Source organism: Abramis brama, assembly GCF_963993115.1.
Source record: "Abramis brama genome assembly, chromosome: 6".
Classification (NCBI taxonomy): Eukaryota; Metazoa; Chordata; class Actinopteri; order Cypriniformes; family Leuciscidae; genus Abramis; species Abramis brama.
This window is the reverse complement of record NC_139968.1, coordinates 19,118,204-19,138,450: the sequence shown is the minus strand read 5'-3', so window position 1 is coordinate 19,138,450 and position 20,247 is coordinate 19,118,204. Positions and strand designations below refer to the sequence as shown.

Below are 20,247 nucleotides of genomic sequence, written 5' to 3'. Positions count from 1 at the left end.
GTGTTTGAGGACTATGCACTAGGCCACAAAAATAGTTCCAATCAAATCTGACAAAACACAATGCAGGTCTCTTACAACAAGCAGATACACATAGAAGATAATATATGGTCATTACTGAAATTACATACAGTGTTTCCATTACACAAGGCTTAAATAGGCAAACATGACCGAGATAAATCACATACAGGTGGCAGGAATCAAAACATAAGTCCAAGCAATGAATCATGGGAAATGCAGTTCATGGTATGATCAAGGAGACAGGAGGTGTGCCCTCTAGTGGCTCTCATCGGCACTCCATCTGACAGACGTGACAGTTGCTCACTATTGCTGTGTCTCATTTCGAAGGCGTCATTGAGGATGCTTCATTTCAGTAAACTGACCACTACATTCCAAAGTCATTAAGAAACTACAACAATTTATGCTTCACTAGGAATAACGGTTATTTTTATAAGGTTATGGTTCTGAAATTATTAATTATTAATCTTGTAACATTATTTATGTAATTATAATCGCTGTAAATGCATCCGTGCATTACACAGTCTACTTCAGACGCAGCTTCTGTTCCATCTCTGCAGTGCAAGCATGGATTGTGTTGATACTGATTTCAATTGATTGGTAACAGCCCTATAGTGTCTTATTATTCTAAATGAATTCACTGTAAAAAGTGAATAGTTGGATCAACTTAAAAAAAATTACTTCAATTGGTAACACCTAAAGAAATTAAGTTTTCTCAACTTAAATTATCACGTTTTTCACGATAAAACGTGATAATTTAAGTTGAGAAAACTTAATTTCTTTAGGTGTTACCAATTGAAGTAATTTTTTTAAGTTGATCCAACTATTCACTTTTTACAGATTCAATTTAAGAATCTGACATAAAAGATGGCAGGTATACATTTAATAAGATGAGTGATACACACTAGTGTCCTAGTGCTGTTAGAACACTGCTCAGCCAATCAAATTCGAGAAACCAAAACTAACTGTTTTATAACAGACTGTAGCACCAGTGTGACACTGGACCAGTCAAAAATGTTAAATTAAATACAATGTCAGGGATTTCCAGGAACCGTACACATACACATTATCACACTACCCTCTATTCATAGGGCAATAAGGACACAGTGTCTTTTTGTAACCAAAAAGCCACAACATCTCATGACCATTTAAATCTATAACGCAAAAATAGAGGATACATATATTTCCCACTGAAAATAGGCCACTGAACAAAAGCAATAAAAAGTCATACATATTCTTGTAAATCGAAGCACATGTTTCGATTCGATGTCATTTAAAGCAGTTCAACAAATCCAACACATTTGAATGGTTTTAGTATCAAAGCTAAATCATTCTTGAATGCCTGAATCTACATCTATTGCATTGCATTTGGAGTGAATAGCAATTCCACAACTACAGCTTTCACAACAGATGGTGCAAATATGCTTCACAAATAGCAAGCTATACTCCAAAAAATATCCTAATTGAAATGTATTTTTATACTATTATATTATATTAAGATTAAACTGAAAGTAACAGCATGCTGAACTTTGCAGGGCACAAGCCAAATTTCCTCTAAAGTGTGTTTTGATTCTACTTGCATGAATGCAAGCTGTCATCTTCCTTTAAGTCCTTTCCAGGTCACTTGTTCAGCTGAGATATATAATTATTATTATTATTATTTATTTTTTTGGGGACTATGGGACTAAACTTAGGTCTTTGATGGCAACTGCCTGGAATAACAAAACTAGAAATAGGTGCTATTTGCCAGTAGGTAATTTGCCAACAAATGGTTGCTAGCTATACATTATCTGTTTAAAAATACAGGCCTACCGAAATCATTCAGGACTTTGACTTACTTACCTGGTTCCCATGGCGATATGTGGACTATAGGCAATCTCGATATCTCACAACACTGCGAAAGGCCTGATAAACCGGTTCTGCCTGGGAAGACAAAAGACTGACATCCACAGAGCTCGAGAGAGGAGTGTCAAATACCTGCACAGCTATTCAAGAAATTAACACCACTTGTGCCTTAGAACAGGTTTTGTATAATCTAGAGCCTTATGTAGCCTATATACTCACCTTCTTGGGTCACTATCTATTCTATTCAATGTCAATGGGTTAGTATACAGCTTTTAGGTTTATAGCCACTTTAGCGTTCATTCCACTTATTAACGGATGTGGTTCAAAACTTAAGATGCTGTCCACTAAGACGGCATTTCTAGGAGATATGATGCCTAAAAATGCTGACTGGTGCACGCCTAGGGGGGCGTTCACACCGGGCGCGTACTTTTTCGTCTATACGCATGCGTCAGACGAACCTTGCGTCGCGTCTCGAGCGTTTTTCGTCGAGCTAAAAACTTTTGAAAGCGCACCTCGAGACCCCTCCGTTCTGTTCCGTTTTGCAGCATTTAAACACAAGAAGACTTGCTGCTAAATGCCTCAACCCGCTGTCTAAGTAGGCAGCTGATTTAGATTTTGAGACAGCGCATATTCACAGAGTTCAAGAAGGACTTTCCTGAATTGCAGGTAGATATTTCTGAAGCCAGGGGGGAAATGATGTAACGTTTACAGATAAATCTGGATTTTTTTTTCGGGGGGGGAGAACTTCTGAGAAACCTTCTACAGGAGAAAAAGGTTGGTTCAGATCCAGTTCGGCTCAGGGAGGAAAATGGATCGTGTTTCGTAAAGGCATTACTGACTCCGTACAGGTGTGTCGACGAATGCAGGTAAGTGATTCAACGTATTTATGTTGTCTCTATTCTCTTTTTTTTTTCTTTATAATTAGGCTATAATAAAAGGCACTGCTCACCTGTTATTATAACTATTAGGTTTCATCTTTTTCTTCTTAGGGGAAGTCCGAGATTGTAAAATGTATTTCTTTCAAATGGAGCTTTAAAACAATATCATAATTAAACAAGAGTTGATTTTCCCCAGAATAGTCCATTAATACATAGCCTAAGAATTCATTCGAATAGAATTTTATACATTTAAGGGTAGCCTACACTAATGATGGAAGTTCGGCTTATTTCCGCGAATCGGTTCTTTCGAGCAGTGTATAAAACTATTAAGTGATTCTTTTATGTCACAACGCAATTAGCCTACCTCAGTCTCTAGCATATTTCAAGCTCGTGTGTCTCAGTTAAGTTTGTTGCAGCCAACATGGCTCTTAAAAACAAAGTATTTGTACATAAATACAATTTGATATAATTAATTTACTTTTTTTTTTTTTAGCTACAAACATTTCTGCACTTAATGCTACTTACTTACTAATCAATCATTAACTGAAGAACCGATACCATGAACGAATTGTTCAGACGGTTTTGTGAACCGGTTCAATTGATTCTTTTTTGAAAGATTCGACTCGCAATTGTAACCTATACGCTGCAAATTTCTTAATTCCCCCTTTTCTTAAGAGCCATTATATTAAAAGGGAAACTGAAATCAAATGTGCTCTTCATAAAGTTTAATTCTGTCCTATAGGAGAGATGGGGAGCTGTTGGAGATGGTGCTATACAACATGCACCTGTTGCATGTCTGAAGATGAGAAGAGCGCCTTGGCCATTCACAATGAAATCAAAAAAATCCTTGCTGACCAGAAGAAAAGAGAACGGAGAGAAATCAAAATACTTTTATTAGGTAAGATCTTTTTACCTGTTAAAATATATTTAAAAGCGCAACTATGGACACTGAAGAAATCACCCAAGGAGATGAGATCAGGTGAGTGGATCTGGAGTCATCTTAACTGTAAAGGGAGTAAACCATAATTTGGAAAATACATGTTTATGCATGTTCTTATTGACTCCTAGGGCCTAGGGCCTATATATATATATAAAAGCCTAGGGCCTATATACTGTCAAAATAATTATTTTTGGTTTAACTTAAAGTTAACTGGTTGCCTCAATTTTCATTGAAATTAAAAATGTTATTTAATACAATGAAGGAGATTACAACATGCAGTAATATGTTTTTTGATTATTTTATATATAATAATATATTGATCATTTTAACTGCATTACTGTTGGATACAATCAGCAAGCAAGAATGGCATATTATTGTTATGACAAATTAATTAAATGGAGGTAATTAGGGTGTTGTAAAGAATATCACAGCATGACAAGTCATTGTTGTTGAGCCACCTGGAGATAGTTAGTCAATAGCAAGTTAGTATGAATGATATCAAATTTGTCTCGTGATGTCTTGAGTGACACATTCTTGTGCTCAAGAACATTAGAAGGACATGCCTGAAATGTTTTTCTTGCTCTGTCGATTCCCTTTCTGGCACTGCTCGCACTGATTTGATGATGTGATGTGTGATTGTTTGCCTGTCAAATATTTGCAGTTTGAGTTACCGATAACTAGTTAACGATTATCTGCTCAAATCCATCAAATGAAAACAATAAGAGAAATAGTTGTGGACTTTACAGCAGAGAAAGTCCCCCGATGGTGCAGGCATCCAAAAACATCCAAAAACATCCAAACACGTCCGGCCACATGCTTTCTGACAGGGCACGTCTCCGAATGTCAGTCTGAGATTCAAACATCTCGCTTTGTTAACAGGACAGATAACATTCCTTTGTGCATGAGAAAAGCCTCAAATGCTATCATCTGCACCTTGCATTCCTTTCGGTTCTCTTTTTGTCATGCCGTGACCTGGTTTCAGTAGTAGTGTTTGACATCCCTTTTCTTTTTCATGTAATATTTACTGACTTTATATTAGGTGTCTTTAGATACTATTGTACTTATGTCAGTGCACTTATTTTTTTCATCTTGTATTGCGAAACACTTTTGCCACCATAGAGTGCAAAGGTCGGGTTCCGGAAGTAAAATCTCCATTCATTTTCTCCATAAGAAAATTGATTTTGAACGATAACTTATAAACTTTTAAAGACAGACCTACAGTGAGCCACGAGGTTGTTAATCCATGGTATTTGCTTCTGCTGAAGTCGCCAGCCCGCATTATTTCAGCTTATTTTTAAAATAAGAGTTTAACAGTGGAATTCCCGATGAAAAACTACATTACCCATGATGCTGTACGGAAAACTCGGAAAAAAAATTGAGTTTCGAAATTTCAAGTTCGAGTTTCGAGTGGAATTCCCGATGAAAAACTACATTACCCATGATGCTGTATGGAAAACTCGAAAAAATTTCGAGTTTTGAAATTTCAAGTTCGAGATTCGAGTGCAATTCCCGATGAAAAACTACATTACCCATGATGCTGTATGGAAAACTCGAAAAAAGCTAAACGAGTTCACACTCGAAATCCCCCTTCACATGGATCCACGAAAACGACTAAAAAAAGCTGTATTCTGCTGTCAGGCCAGTAGTTGGCGATGTCACTTTGTAAATAAACACTACACGCATATAGACTGAACACTTAATACACATGTGCATGACGTCACCGTTTTCACAAATTGATGTTTTTGTAGTTTACACTGAGACTACAACAGTATCGTTTTCAAAAACTTGCATTTTCAGGCCCCGAAAACACAGTTGAACGGCCAAATGAACAGAAATGGAAATGAATGGTCAAAACGCATAAAAAAGTTTTCAGTTTTTTTGTTGAAAACAGTGTCATGTAAAACACCCCCTTAATCAACATTTGTAAATGAGTAGTTTTATCTCTATCGTTTTTAATTTAATTACGCTGTTCGCAATGCTTCATGGGATTGTAGTCCTTTCCCTGACTTAAATCCGTCAAATGCACAGTCTTGTACCTTTTTATTTTCGTCAGATTTTCAAATACTTTTTTGCTTCAAATCAAAGTTTGATTCACTTCGTTACTGGTTGGCTTGGTTCATGACTTATAACACTTTAATGGGGGAACATTTTTGGGATAAGAGGTAAGGATAGGGTCAACAGTATAATTATGGGTGTAATTACAGAATTAGTTACAGATGTAATAACAGAATTAATTACAGATGTAATTACATAAAACATGTACACAAATAACTGCATTGTATCAAATGATTAAATTAAATGTTTGTACATAGTAGTTAAAGGCATTTAATATGAAGTAGGTCCTTTTATTCTTGTGGATTTCAGGCACTGGAGAAAGCGGGAAGACGACTTTTATTAAGCAGATGAGGATTATTCATGGCAAGGGCTTTTCGGAAGAAGACAGGCGTGGCTACACTAAAATGGTTTTCCAGAATATCTTCACAGCTATGAAGGCTCTGACAGTGGCGATGAACACCTTAAGGATTCCCTACGCTAACCCACAGAACGAGGTGAGCTGCCAAAGAAAAGCTCTTAATTGTTTTTGAACCCCTCCCAGTTGTAAAGTTGAAATAAAGTGCACAATGTTCCTTGAAACGGCCAATGATGGCACAATTTGCACAAGCAAAAAACAAAAACAAAAAAATAGTAATATACTTTAAATTACTTTTTTACTTTATAAAAATGTAGAGTAGTTACTGTAAAATTATTATATATAATTATTGGTATATAAAGTATTAGTATTACTAATATAAAATATTAATATTTAAATTAATTAAAATATTTAAATTAATTACATTTAAAACAATCAATCTATATAAAATATATATAAATATAAAAAGGTATAATCATAATATAATACTATAAATATATATGATACTTACACTTATATTCATGTACAGTATATTGAATATTTATATATACATGAATATATATATACATGAATATATATATATATATATATATATATATATATATACTTATGAATATGTATAGTATGTACATTAAACTAAAAATTATGAAATTCTATAAAAAGTATGTATTTATAAATATAAAATGTATAAGCATTATAAAAATACTATATATTGTTAAAACAGAACTGTAAGAGTTCTCCTTTCAGACTGACCAGGATTACAAATTACAACCACACTATATTCTTATAAACAAGCCTCAATTGTTCCCATTTATATCCTTAGGTATATGGGCAACAGTTTCAGGAAGTGGAAATACGTCAGATAACACATTTGGACAGAATGTATGTGGAAGGTATCCGTCGACTTTGGGCTGACGCGGGTATCAAGGCCTGTTACAGTCGCCGTAGAGAGTACCAGCTTCTGGACTCGACAGAATAGTAAGTATCTCTATCAAAAATTCTACTCGGACAGGGTGATCAGGACCCTGACATGAAGTCTTACATCATTCTGAAGGGTTTGATTTTGAAATGATGACCAGTTGACTGTACATTAGCATGTTTATTACATGAAAATAAATAAATAATATGGCCATGAAATATTCATTTAAAAGCCAGCTGTTCACATGTATGCTCTGTTTTGTTTAGTTTCTGTGTTCCCGTTTCCCTTGTTAGTCTCCTGGTACTTAAATATTTAACACCAGTTTTGTTTTAGCCAGTCATCCTCCAAGTATTTAAACCCTGAGTTTCCTGTTTTTCTTTATCTGGTATCGTCTAAGTTTAACGTGGATGTGTTTGTTTATTCTCATGCGATCTCCTGTGTGTTCCCGGTTGGATGTATTAAATATTTTTGACTATTTTTGTAGTCACCACCAGAGTAATGCATATTTGTAAAACATATTGACCACAGAATGTGAACAATACTGACCTATCAGAATCAATTATTTCAGCAAGCTGTGAAAAAAATGTAGACATAATTATTAATATAAATAATTAGGATATGAATTATTGACATATTTCTTAAATCTAATATAATAATAAATATTATACTAACCTTTATTAATATATTATAATAATAATAATAATAATAGTTATTTTCTAATATTAAATGAATTAATAAAAATACATTTATTAAATTGAATATGCATTATTATTTATTCAATTTTTACTAAATACATTTTTATCTAGATTTTTTTAATTAGAATTATATTTACAATATTATGTAATATATAACCATTAGCTCATTTATTTTTTAAATTATATTATGATATTAATTTGCATTTATTAAATATTAAATTATCAACATTATTAGAATTACGTTTATATAATTACATTAACTAATATATTTCTAACATATATATAGATAGATAAAAATATTGTTATTGTATCAATAGTACCACATAATGCTAAAAATAAAATGTTGATATTAACAATAATTTTGACTGTTTAATTTAAAATTGTCTAATTAAAAAATCACTTTAATTTCCCAGTTAAACCGAGCAAGGAATTTTTGTGTCAAAAGCATAAAATGTTGAAAAAACCCGGAAATAGTTTGTGCAGATCCAAATAGCACCATTGGAGGGCAATACAGTTATATCTTTAGACAAGCATGCAAGTCAGTATTTCCCTCCATTCTCTTATATTGACGTTTGATGCTTTTCAGTTCTCAGATTGTCATAGTTTTTTTTTGTTTTTTTGTTAATGCCGTTGACAGACCTGAAGCCCTTTAAATTAAGTCAGTGCTGCATATTGTTAAGCAAATTTCCTGTAAAGTACATCAGGGTGTTCTTGTTAATCGTTACCTAATCACTCCTTTACACAGTTCTGCATGTCCTTCTCATTCTCTCCTCCTGCTTCCCCGATCCTGTTTTCAGTTCTACAAACCTGGCCGTGATAAGAAACACAAACAAACCTGGACGTTTAATTAAACTGCCGTTTAAAGCACAAACACCAATAAAGCAAAAGGCAAACATCATGGCACTTTATCACACTCGCACAGTTCTGAAATGTAACACTCAAGTATGTTTTTTTTTTTTTTAGCTATATGGCACATTTGGACCGTATCGCGGCCCCAGACTACATCCCAACAGCCCAGGACGTGCTGCGAGTCCGATTCCCCACCACAGGCATCAACGATTACACCTTCAGCGTGGAGAAGATCACCCTCAGGTACCGTAAGCATATCCCCCCCCCCCGGTTTCACAGACGAGGCTTAAGCTAGTCCCAGACTAATGCATGTTTGAGCTGAACTTGCTCTGACATATCTTAAAATATCTCAGTGCCATTGTTTTGTCTCAAGATGCACACCAGTAATGTTTTCTCAGGCATGTTTATAAAAGCTACTTAAATGTCCTAATTGAACTGAGGCATAATCCTGGCTTAATCTAAACCCTGTCTGTGAAACCGGGCCTTCATATATTTAAAATATTTAAGTTTTTATTTTACAAATGATTCATTTTAATTTTAAATTTTTATGACTTAAAGTCATCATGAAATTAAAATGGACAATTCTTATTTATTTATGGAATATTGCGGTATTTTTTATTTTTTATTCATGCACCCTCATTACTGTTTACTGAAGTGTTTGCTATCGAGAGGGTGGGTCAACATGTCATTCACATGAGATCGACCAATAGCAAACCACAACCATCCAGTCAATTCCCGATGGACCAAATCAAGTCGCACCCAGCATTTTGTATTGTTCGAGAAGCCATTTCATTAAAAAAAAAAAGTCACAATAGGGAAGAAAAGACTGTTGCAACTTCTGTTTAATGCCGAATTTAATTATTAGCTTTTCATTAAAGGGATAGTTCACCCATAAATTACCCCATGATTTACTCACCCTTAAAGGGATACTCCACTTTTTTTGGAAATAGGCTCATTTTACAACTCCCCCAGAGTTAAACAGTTGAGTTTTACCGTTTTCGAATCCATTCAGCCGATCTCCGGGTCTGGCGGTACCACTTTTAGCATAGCTTAGCATAGATCATTGAATCGGACAGGACCATTAGCATCTCTCTCAAAAAAATGACCAAAGAGTTTCGATATTTTCCCTATTTAAAACTTGACTCTTCTGTAGTTACATCGTGTACTAAGACCGACAGAAAATGAAAAGTTGCGATTTTCTAGGCTGATATGGCTAGGAACTATACTCTCATTCCTGCGTAATAATCAAGAAACGTTCCTGCCGTACCATGAGTCCAGCAGGCGTAATGATATGACGCAGTGCCTGAAAAAAGGTCTAATAGGTTAGACAAACTTAGTCCAGGTCACGTTGGAAGTTACCGAGCTGGGGACTATTTTCAGGCGCTGCGTCATATCATTACGCCTGCTGGACTCATGGTACGGCAGCAAAGTTTCTTGATTATTACGCAGGAATGAGAGTATAGTTCCTAGCCATATCAGCCTAGAAAATCACAACTTTTCATTTTCCGTCGGAAACACTTAGTACACGATGTAACTACAGAACTTATTTCTAACTAACTTATTTCATGACCGGTGTTTTGTTTTGCTCTATCCTCTGCCTTTATAAACCCCCCGAAGCCATGTGGGGTACGTTTATGATGGATGGATGCACTTTTTTGGGCTTCAAAATCTTGTCCTCCATTCTCTGCCATTATAAAGCTTGGAAGAGCCAGGACATTTGTTTATTATATCTCCGATTGTGTTCGTATGAAAGAAGAAAGTCATATACACCTAGGATGGCTTTAGTTTAGGGTGAGTAAATCATGGGCTAATTTTCATTTGTGGGTGAACTATCCCTTTAAATCGTGAACCCCTGCAGTTCCCTCACAAACCTCTAGGGGTCGCAAATCGCAGTTCGGGAAACCTGCTGTAATAAAAATAAGATGATTTACTTTCTGCCTGGCAACCACCTATAAAAAACACCTTAGCAATAGCAATGATTTGACAACCTTAGTGAACATCCTTGCCTTGTTGTGGCAAGTTTCAGAAAATGTAAATTGTGTTGAAAAATGTGAGTTTTATAAACAAGACTTGACTTGATTTCCTGATGCTGTCCAGTATATTTTGAGGTGTTGACATTTTGATATATGACAGCAAGGAAGTAGGAACAAATCAGTAGGGGTTTACAGTTAGTGTTGAATGTTTTTGGTTTAGACAGAAAGTTTCAAGAATAAACAATTTAATCTCGATCTTACCACTTTTTTTCCCCGAAGGATTGTAGATGTTGGTGGCCAGAAGTCAGAGAGGCGGAAGTGGATCCATTGCTTTGAGAATGTGACATCGCTCATATTTTTAGCCTCCCTCAGTGAGTTCGACCAGGTCCTGGAGGAAAATAACACGGAGGTGAGCATCTCCATCGCCCCAGTCTGTCTGTATCTCTCTCCTTCCTTCTCATACTAATCAATGGCTTTGATTAGCATATCTTGGGTCGGTTTCGCCCGCATCCTGAGTCATATTTCACATCAAATCCAAAGAAAAAAACTGAATGTGCATAACGCTCAAAATCAGTGTTTCAACTGCAGAAAGAGGTCAATAAAACAGCTGGAGAACAATGTCACTTAACGTTATTTACCTCAGGAAAGCCATTTAATTACCATAGCATGTTAGTTAGCTAGAAAAATGAACTATATAGAGGAGTATTTTGCTAAGTATATGCACTATATTACATATTATATTTTTGTTTGAGTTGTTAATTTTAACCTTTAATAATAATGCCAGGTTTCAATGTTTGTTTAGAGCATTAGTTAAGAGATTTTTTTCCTTGAGAAAAATTAATGTAGCTTATATTTATCCAAATGAATCGATATTGAATCAAGATCGAAATCAAATCGCAAGCTTATGAATTAAAATTGTGAAATTTGTGTCAAGCACTAATAAAAACAGTATCCTACCAGTCATTGTACCATGTAAACATTGTGACATGTTGTCACTAAACTTAATGAAATTCCATGAATTCCAAAATGTTTTGAGAATCACAATACACTTATTTTAACCCCCCTTCCTTTTTTCCAAGCTAAACTCAAAAGTTGGCAGCCCTGTATAAATCAGTACTGTTAACTAAAACTACAATATACAAACTCAAATTTTGCTATTAAAAATAGTTTTTGTTAATTCAAATAAGGCTGAAATAAAATAAAACACAAACATTAGAAGAAAAACTAAAATTGATATTAAATAAAGCTAAATATAAATATATAAAAACTAAAATATAAAAATGACAAAAGCACACAACAAAATGACTAAATCTTCAAATAAAATGATTTTTTTTTTTATTATATTAATAAATGATATAATAGTATATAAATACTATAGTACTTACATTAACATTACTTTAGTATTATAAATAATACTAAAATGACACTTCATAATCTAGTCTGGACACATGATTTTTTTTTTTTTTCATGATAAATTAAATCAAAATTCAGTCCAATAAATATGAATGTATTTATTTTATTCAATTAGAGTATCATTTTCTTATTTTGTATGGAATATTGAAGGGAAGAAAAGACGATCGAAACTTCTATTTCATGACTACTTAAAATTCAGTACAAGTAATACCAAGATTTTACAAATACATTTGAATTTTTTTTCTGTGTATAACAGTAATGAGAATGAAATGTTTTATATATATATATATATATATATATATATATATATATATATATATATATATATATTAAAATAGGCTACTGACAGGATTTAATTGTATAAGGTCACAATGCAAAACATCTCAGTGGTCCAAAAAACAGGCTTCATTTTATTTCAGTCATGACAACTCTCTGGATAGATTTAAAAAGCATTTATTAATTAGAATGGAATGTACATAGGCTTAGTCTTGACAGACTAGATCTGCTACACTGCTGCTGCATGAGTGAAGGCTACTGCCGAAACATTCAAATAAATACGGTGAATAGAATGTGAGCTGCTGCAAGGAAAGTAGGGAGAAACCACTAGCAGATCTAGGCAGGTGGTGCTGGGGAAGGTGGAGGGCTAGGAAAATTCCCATGACGCGCTGATTAACTTTTGCTCTCTCCGGCTCCAGAACCGCATGAAAGAGAGCTTGTCGCTCTTCTACACCACCATCCACTCGCCGTGGTTCGCCAGCGCCTCCATCATCCTCTTCCTAAACAAGATGGACATCCTGGAGGAAAAGATCAAGACGTCTGACTTAAAAAGTTACTTCCCAGGCTTTGGAGGTATGGAAAGAAGGGTTTGCGCACTAACAACTTAGTAAATAGGCCCTTAGGATGGGAGTATGTAGGAAACAGAATTGATAGAGCCGTTGGAACAGGTTTTGCTTCGCAGGAGATGGGTAGGACAGATCTCTAGCCAATAAAAAATGCTTAAAACTATTACCTCAAGCTCCATTTACAAAATTGGAATGCGAAGTTGGCCTCTTTTCCATAGCCATGACCGCGTCCATATTCTCCTCTTTCACTTCCTCCTCTTTTTTTCAGCGCACATTAAAAACCACAATTGCCAAAGTGCGATTCATCTATTTGTTTACCACTAGTGCATGCTGATGACGTTTTATCCTTCTATACTAATTTGCTTCGTAGTCTACGATTCAATGGGTGTCATCATCGTACAGTCTACATACATGTCGTACTCAAGTTTATTAGACTGTTTATTACACAGTCTATAGCAGGCATAAGGCATGTTGACATAATTTTTGTGTGAATTTGTCAATTCAAGCGCAAGACTTAAAAGAGAACTTAAAATTCTGTCTGAGACGCGGACACAAATCTTCACACAGCACGAGTTCTCAGGCGAGGCTTAAAGGGATAGTTCGGCCAAAAATGATATTAAACCCATGATTTACTCACCCTCAAGCCATTCGAGATGCATATGTCAATCATTTTTCAGACGAACACATTTTCAGTTATTTTAGAAAATGTCTTAGATCTTTCAGTATATCAAAAATATACATATTTAAAACTTTATAAATGAAAATAACTGGCTTCCGGCAACGGTCGACGCGCGTTCACGGGAGATGGATGCTGGCGTATGACGTAGGACGTAGCGTAGGAAGCGTTGTGACGTAGAACGAAGTATAGCTAAATCAAATGCTACGTCCTACGTCATACGCCGGCATCCATCTCCCGTGAACGCGCGTCGACCGTTGCTGGAAGCCAGTTATTTTCATTTATAAAGTTTTAAATATGTATATTTTTACGACAAAACCGCACGGATTACCCTCAGAAGGCCTTAGTTTATCCCCCTGGAGCCGGATGGATTACTTTTGTGAAGGATGCATGCACATTTTTGGGACTTGAAGGAGGTGGACCCCATTGCTTCACATTATAACCACTGAAAGATCTAAGACATTTTCTAAAATAACTGAAAATGTGTTCGTCTGAAAAATGATTGACATATGCATCTCGAACGGCTTGAGGGTGAGTAAATCATGGGTTTAATATCATTTTTGGCCGAACTATCAGTTTAATATATTTTTGGTTTAACTTAAAAAGTTGAGTTACCTGGTTGCCTTTATTTTGAGTTCATTGAAATAAAAAAATTGAGTAATGGAGATAGTAGATAGCAACATGTGCTGTTCAGGTCTCACCTGCGCTCGCACGCTATCAACACCAAATGATGACCATAAATGACTGGTCATATTAGAGCATACGGCACTCCTATTGAACAAAGTTTACAAAGAGTGACTGTTTTGTCCACGTTCTTTTGATCATCGCTGTTGTAGTGTATTGGGAAGCCAGAATGCGCATCCATTGACAGAAACACACATTAGCCGAACTCTGTCTGTCTGTTTTACTCGTAGTTATTTTCAACAAACCATATTATAGATGCGTCATCCGATTTGAGATGAACTGCGGTGCAAGTACGTGACGAACCGTGGGTGGAGAACGATACGGTTCTATTTGTTTGGTTTTTTACTGAGAATCATTGCACCCCTAATATATACATATATTACATGTTTACAAACTTTTATTAGATGTGATTAATTGCGATTAATCGATTTTATATATATAGAACTAATATATATATAATTTATATTTATTGTTTTTATTTATAAATAATGTTATATAATATTATATTACAAATATTATTTGTGTTATATAAATAAAAATATATAAAATATTTGTTCACAATATTACTGATCAAATAAAGAAATAATCAAATTATTTTTGATCAAAGAAAAGTCAAATTAAGACTTAAAGGAAAGCATTTTCCTTTTTGAGTGAACTGCCCCTTTAATACAAACGAACTTTGAGCTCCACTGACTCTAATAGGGTTAAATATTAATTTTCAAGCAGAAGCTCTTGACAATAGTGATTTTGAAAATGTTTGCCTAGTCAGATTCTCTCTCTCTCTCTCTTCTTACCTCATTCTTCCCCCCTCTTCAATTTGCTTGTGCTCCTCCTATTTCAATCACTCATACCTTTTCATACTCGTACTAACCCCTCCCCTCCTCTGTGGTTTGGTGCCACCCTCAGGCAAACAACGGGACGCACAAGACGCCAGGAACTACATCAGAGAGATGTATAAACAGAAGGCCGTGAATACGGAGTCAAAGGATTGCAAAAACATCTACCCTCACTTCACCTGCGCAACGGACACCAATAACATCCGGATGGTTTTCACTGACGTGAAAGACACGGTCTTGATCAAGTCTCTGCAGGAATACGGGGTGCTTTGAGCGGCCCATGAAGCACCAGTTTTTGCCAATCTAATAAATGACTTTGAAGGGACGCACAAAGGATGGCTTGAATTATTTTTCCTTGTGCATCCCCTATGCTTTTCTTTGTCTTTCTCTCCATCTTTTCTTATATACCTACTTCTGTTTGGTTCATCATTTTGGTGGATAAAAACATCTGCATGTTCTTACGGTATGACACACTTTCCCCTCATTCCAACACTGAAGGTATGAGGATATACAGCTAAACAGCTGACAGATTATCAGCGAGTTCTAGTTTCGAGGAGGAGGCGAGAAGAATACAACGCCGTAGCTGTCAGCGAGACTGACCTGAGACTGATCTGATATTTGACTTTACTGATTACTTAAATAGAGCAAGAGTCACTGCACTGCTTTCTTTTCGAAATGAAGCAAAAAAATAATAATATTTCCTTTATGTAACATGATCTACTATTTTTATCACACAAGCAAAAATGTAAGTTAGGGTCTTAAAGTGGAAATGTTTCTATTTTGCTTATTTTTGTAATTTAAAACAATTATATTATTTTAGAGCAATATAGTCTCTCAAAATGGAGCTTATACTGTTACTTTCCTGTCATGCAAGTTTAAGTTGTTATAAAATGTGACTTTGTGTATATATACAGTAGGATGGGTTACACTTTATTTTAAGGTGTCATTGTTACAGTGTAATTAAACATATAAGTACTGAGTAATATAGTAATATATGAACTATAGGGTTTGGTTCAGGGTTAGTTGCATGTAAATCCATAATTTATTGTAAAAACTCACTGTAAAAAGTGATTAGTTGACTCAACTTAAAAAAATTGAGGAAACCCGTTGCCTTAAAATGATTAAGTAAATAAAAAATTACGTAACGTGGAATTGTCAAGTTCACATAACTTAATTTTTTCAATTAAGCATTGATAAAAAATTTTAAGTTAAGTCAACTGATCACCTTTTACAGTACGTACATGTAACAAGGACTTGGTAAATACACCCATGGTAAATATGATCAAAAATGGCTGTAAAAAATAAATCTGCATTGTTTATCCTTTTGATCATTCATTAAAAAAAAAAAAATTGCACAACTCTAACCTTTCATTGAAGTAAAATAATTGAAAGTGGGGTGTGGGGGAGGGGGGGGAATCACATTATGAAATAAATGTTTTTCTCCAAAACATGTTGGCCATAATTATTGGCACCCCTAGAATTTTTTAAGAGCAAAATAACTCTGAAGTATTCCCATTAATATTTACCTTTTTTTGCACACCAGGGTGACTAGGAACATGAAATTGTCTTCTTGTTTCACAGGAGTTTAAATATGCCAAATTCCATTAATCATCCATCACAATGAGTAATACCATTGTACAATGTACAATTTTATACCGTTGGATCTTTAATGTTGTGGGCATATTTTTTTGCTGGAGGTCCTGGACTTCTTATTCAGATACATGACATTGTGGATTCTATCAAATATCAACAGATAAAAAATCAAAACCTGACGCCTTCTGCTAGAAATCTTATAATGGACCGTGGTTGGATCTTCCATCAGGACAGCGATCCAAAACAAACATCAAAATCAACACAAAAATGTGTTACGGAGCACAAAATAAAGCTTCTGCCATGACCGTCCCAGTTCCCTGACCTGATGAGTGGAGTGAACTGAAGAGAAGAAGCACCAATATAGATCTGGGAATCTGAAGGATCTGGAGAGATTCTGTATGGAGGAATGGTCTCTGATCTCTTGTCAGGTGTTCTCCAAACTCATCAGGCATTATAGGAGAAAACTCAGAGCTGTTATCTTGGAAAAAGGAGATTGCAAAAAGTATTTAATAAAAGGGTATCAATAATTGTGGCCAACGTGTTTTGGAGAAAAACATTTATTTCATAATGTGATTTCCCCCCACTTTCAATTCTTTTACTTCAATGAAAAGTCAGATTTTTGCAATAAAAAATTAATGAAAGATCAAAAGGATAAACAATTCAGATTTATTTTTTACAGCCATTTTTGATCATATTTGGGGTGCCATTAATTCTAACCACAACTGTATATATATATATAGAGAGAGTATAGTTCTGCTGAAAGTTCTGATGGTTTATTTGTTGTGTATAAACAAATGTAATAGTATCTTTAAACATAAAACTCTTATTAGTTAAACCACACTGGAATATATGTATTTATTTAGTATTAATACATAGAAAACTCTACTAATTAGGCAGGGTTAGCTGAATCTAATCAGTCCATCTGCTGTCATTAAAATTAGAAATCATTTCTAATATTAGTGTGTTCACTGTGAATCGGTCAGGAAAGATATATGCAATCTGTTTATAATTACTGATAAATAAAAGAAAAAACATGTTATTTCCTGAATTATTATAACAAAAACTGGAAATGCAATAAGTCTAATATTTATGCTTATAATCATCACCAGCATCAAACTAGAAATGAGGCATTTTCCATGAATAGGGTATTCAGATATACTAATACAAAAGTTTTTTTTGTTCCTCAACAAATGGTTAATCTTCAGAAAATACTTATTGTGAACCTCAGAAGGTAAAAACTACATTTTACATTTTTATTGTCTATTCATTTTATATGTAGTTTGCAATTTTTGCAACCCTGTTACCAATAAATTATATTTAAATTGTGTCTAAAAACGATTTGAATACAATTTGTCGCTGCAGTTTCATACCAATAAGCATGAAATAAACATAAAATTAAAAAAAGAAAGAAAAAAAAGAATGGGTTACAGCCTAAATGAAGCTGTTACTCAGTAACTTTTAGGTACTGATCAACATATTTCCCATGAATCAAATAAAAATAATTTCGCACAAAAACTTGGGTAACAGTTTTTTGCTTGATGATTGAAGTCAACACTACAATTTGTATAAAAATTTTGAAAATTTAATAAATTTAATAATCTCACTTGCTTCTCTGCATGCTGTAGAAAGACTTAGATGTGTTATGTAAAAACAAGGTTACATTTTAAGGTGTAACAGTGTAATTATACAGGACTGAGTAACGAGTAATACTAATTAACTTGATGTACTTATAGAGTAAGAGTTTGTTTTAGGGTTAGTTGCATGTAAGTATGCCTAATTTAAAGTAATCATAGTAACTACATGTGTAAAAATGACATTGTAAAATAAAATAAAGTGTTACCAAAAGTAGTTTGACTTCTAATAATTCTCAAAAAAAAAAATGTTTTGCCTCTAATGCAAAAAAACAAAAAACAAAAACAAAACAAGTGTACCATATACATGGAAACTGCCTTTAACTTTAACATCATTAAATTGGTTTTCTAAGGTGAAGTTTGTTCTTTTCCTTTTTTTCAAATCCAAATTTCGGTTGAATTTTATTTCCCTTTTCCTTGTCTTTTTTATCTCAATGTTCTCCAACTCCACCCTATTATGATGCCAGGCCAAAAGCAAAACAAGGATGAAGCGATGAACTACATCAGTGATCTGTACCTTAAAGAAGCTTCAAGCCGTGAAAAACGAAATCAAGAACGGAAGCAAATTTACAAACACTTTACCTGTGCAACCGACACTGACAACATCCGCAAGGTCTTCTACGATGTCAAGAAAACGGTTCTCATCAAGGAATTGCAGTCTTACGGTATGCTTTAAGATACTGAGGGGCTTCATCTGAACTGCTTCCTGGAAAGACTGAAGCTCACCATATAAGTTATAAGAGGGTTGAATGGATATGCCTATGAATGTATACAGCTAATTTGAACTCTACTGACTGATTCATTGCATTCAGCAATATTTTGTTTCATTTTTTGAACCATTAAATGCAAAATGGGACTTTCTGACTGTAAATTAGCATATTCTGTTGAAAAAGAATATCGCAAAATATCAATAACTGAAAATAAAGAGGCACTACTGGTTATGCGTATAAGACAATATGACAGGGATTTTAAGAAATGGACAAAATGTCCCCTTGTTATGGTATAATGTTAGATTGTCCCTGAAATGTATATACTACAAGTCTCTTTGAATAAAAAACGGTTTGCTAAATGACAATTAATCAAGTACTCGCATTTATTCCATATTTGCACACAATAGACACAATATTGCACACTATAAATACATCTATTTCAGTTCAACGCATAAAGAGGGTCAAAACATTTATTTACTTGGTATTCCATGAATTCTTCAACAACAAAAAAAGAAGAAGAAAAAAAGGGGGCCTTTTTTTCTGGCCCTCATCAATATAATTTGCATATTTCTTGGTCATAGGATGGGGAAAAAATATTTTTGTATCATTACCCCAAGAATGCATAAAGGGGGTCTAATTGACCCGTATTCATTTCCTATGAAGTTTTGTCTCAACATTATTTTTGGATACATTTTTGTCAATGATAATATTTATTGTCTTAAAACTTTATGGATTACTTAAAAATCTGTTGTGACTTTTTCTGCTCTGAGCCAAGAATGTGCCTCAGACACCAACCCTGTCTCCTTCCATATACACTATAAAACATTATATGATCTATAAGTTATGACAACATGTGTTTTACATCGTTTTACATCATTTTTTTAAGTCAATTTAATGGAATTTAAGTTGAAATGACTTAAACATCCAAGTTGTTTGTACTTAAACATTTAAGGCAGCAACTTTTTTTTTTTTTTACAGTATAGTAGGTGAAAACCAGAAGGTGAAATGAGTTGTATGTCTGAATTCACATCTATCTATAAATTACAGGAACGTCTGTCTGTCTGTCTGTGTGTGTGTCTGTGTCTCTGTGTGTGTGTCTGTTAACCGCATATCTCTCGAACCGTTAGTCCGATGGATTTCAAATTCGACAGGTGTCTTGCCACGGGCACGAGTAAGTGCAGTGCCAAGTTTGACGTTGTTTGGATGAGAAATGCTAAAGATATCATTAAATATATCATTTTTAAAAGGTTGTGGTTTAAAAATAAACATTCTGACATTAGAGGGTTGTATCGGTCAAAGAAGCCCCAAGAAGGTTGTGGTTTAAAAATAAACATTCTG

The 20,247-nt window shown here is 34.4% G+C and overlaps 1 protein-coding gene across 2 annotated transcripts; it reads left to right on the top strand.

Moving 5' to 3' along the window:
* Positions 1–2,297: 2,297 nt before the first annotated feature.
* LOC311085474 (guanine nucleotide-binding protein G(q) subunit alpha-like) lies at positions 2,298–19,273 on the top strand. Of its 2 annotated transcripts, none has more exons than XM_084117979.1 (8): positions 2,298–2,726; positions 3,481–3,636; positions 6,043–6,227; positions 6,912–7,066; positions 8,666–8,794; positions 10,804–10,933; positions 12,633–12,786; positions 15,046–16,312. In XM_084117979.1, exons 2-8 carry the CDS (start codon positions 3,486–3,488, stop codon positions 15,246–15,248), a joined length of 1,107 nt encoding a protein of 368 aa, XP_083974105.1. In that variant the 5' UTR covers positions 2,298–2,726; positions 3,481–3,485; the 3' UTR covers positions 15,249–16,312. The 2 variants fall into 2 exon arrangements, with proteins under 2 accessions (XP_083974105.1, XP_083974106.1); XM_084117980.1 differs by lacking the exon at positions 15,046–16,312 and adding an exon at positions 18,667–19,273 and having other exon boundaries at positions 2,306–2,726.
* Positions 19,274–20,247: the final 974 nt, after the last annotated feature.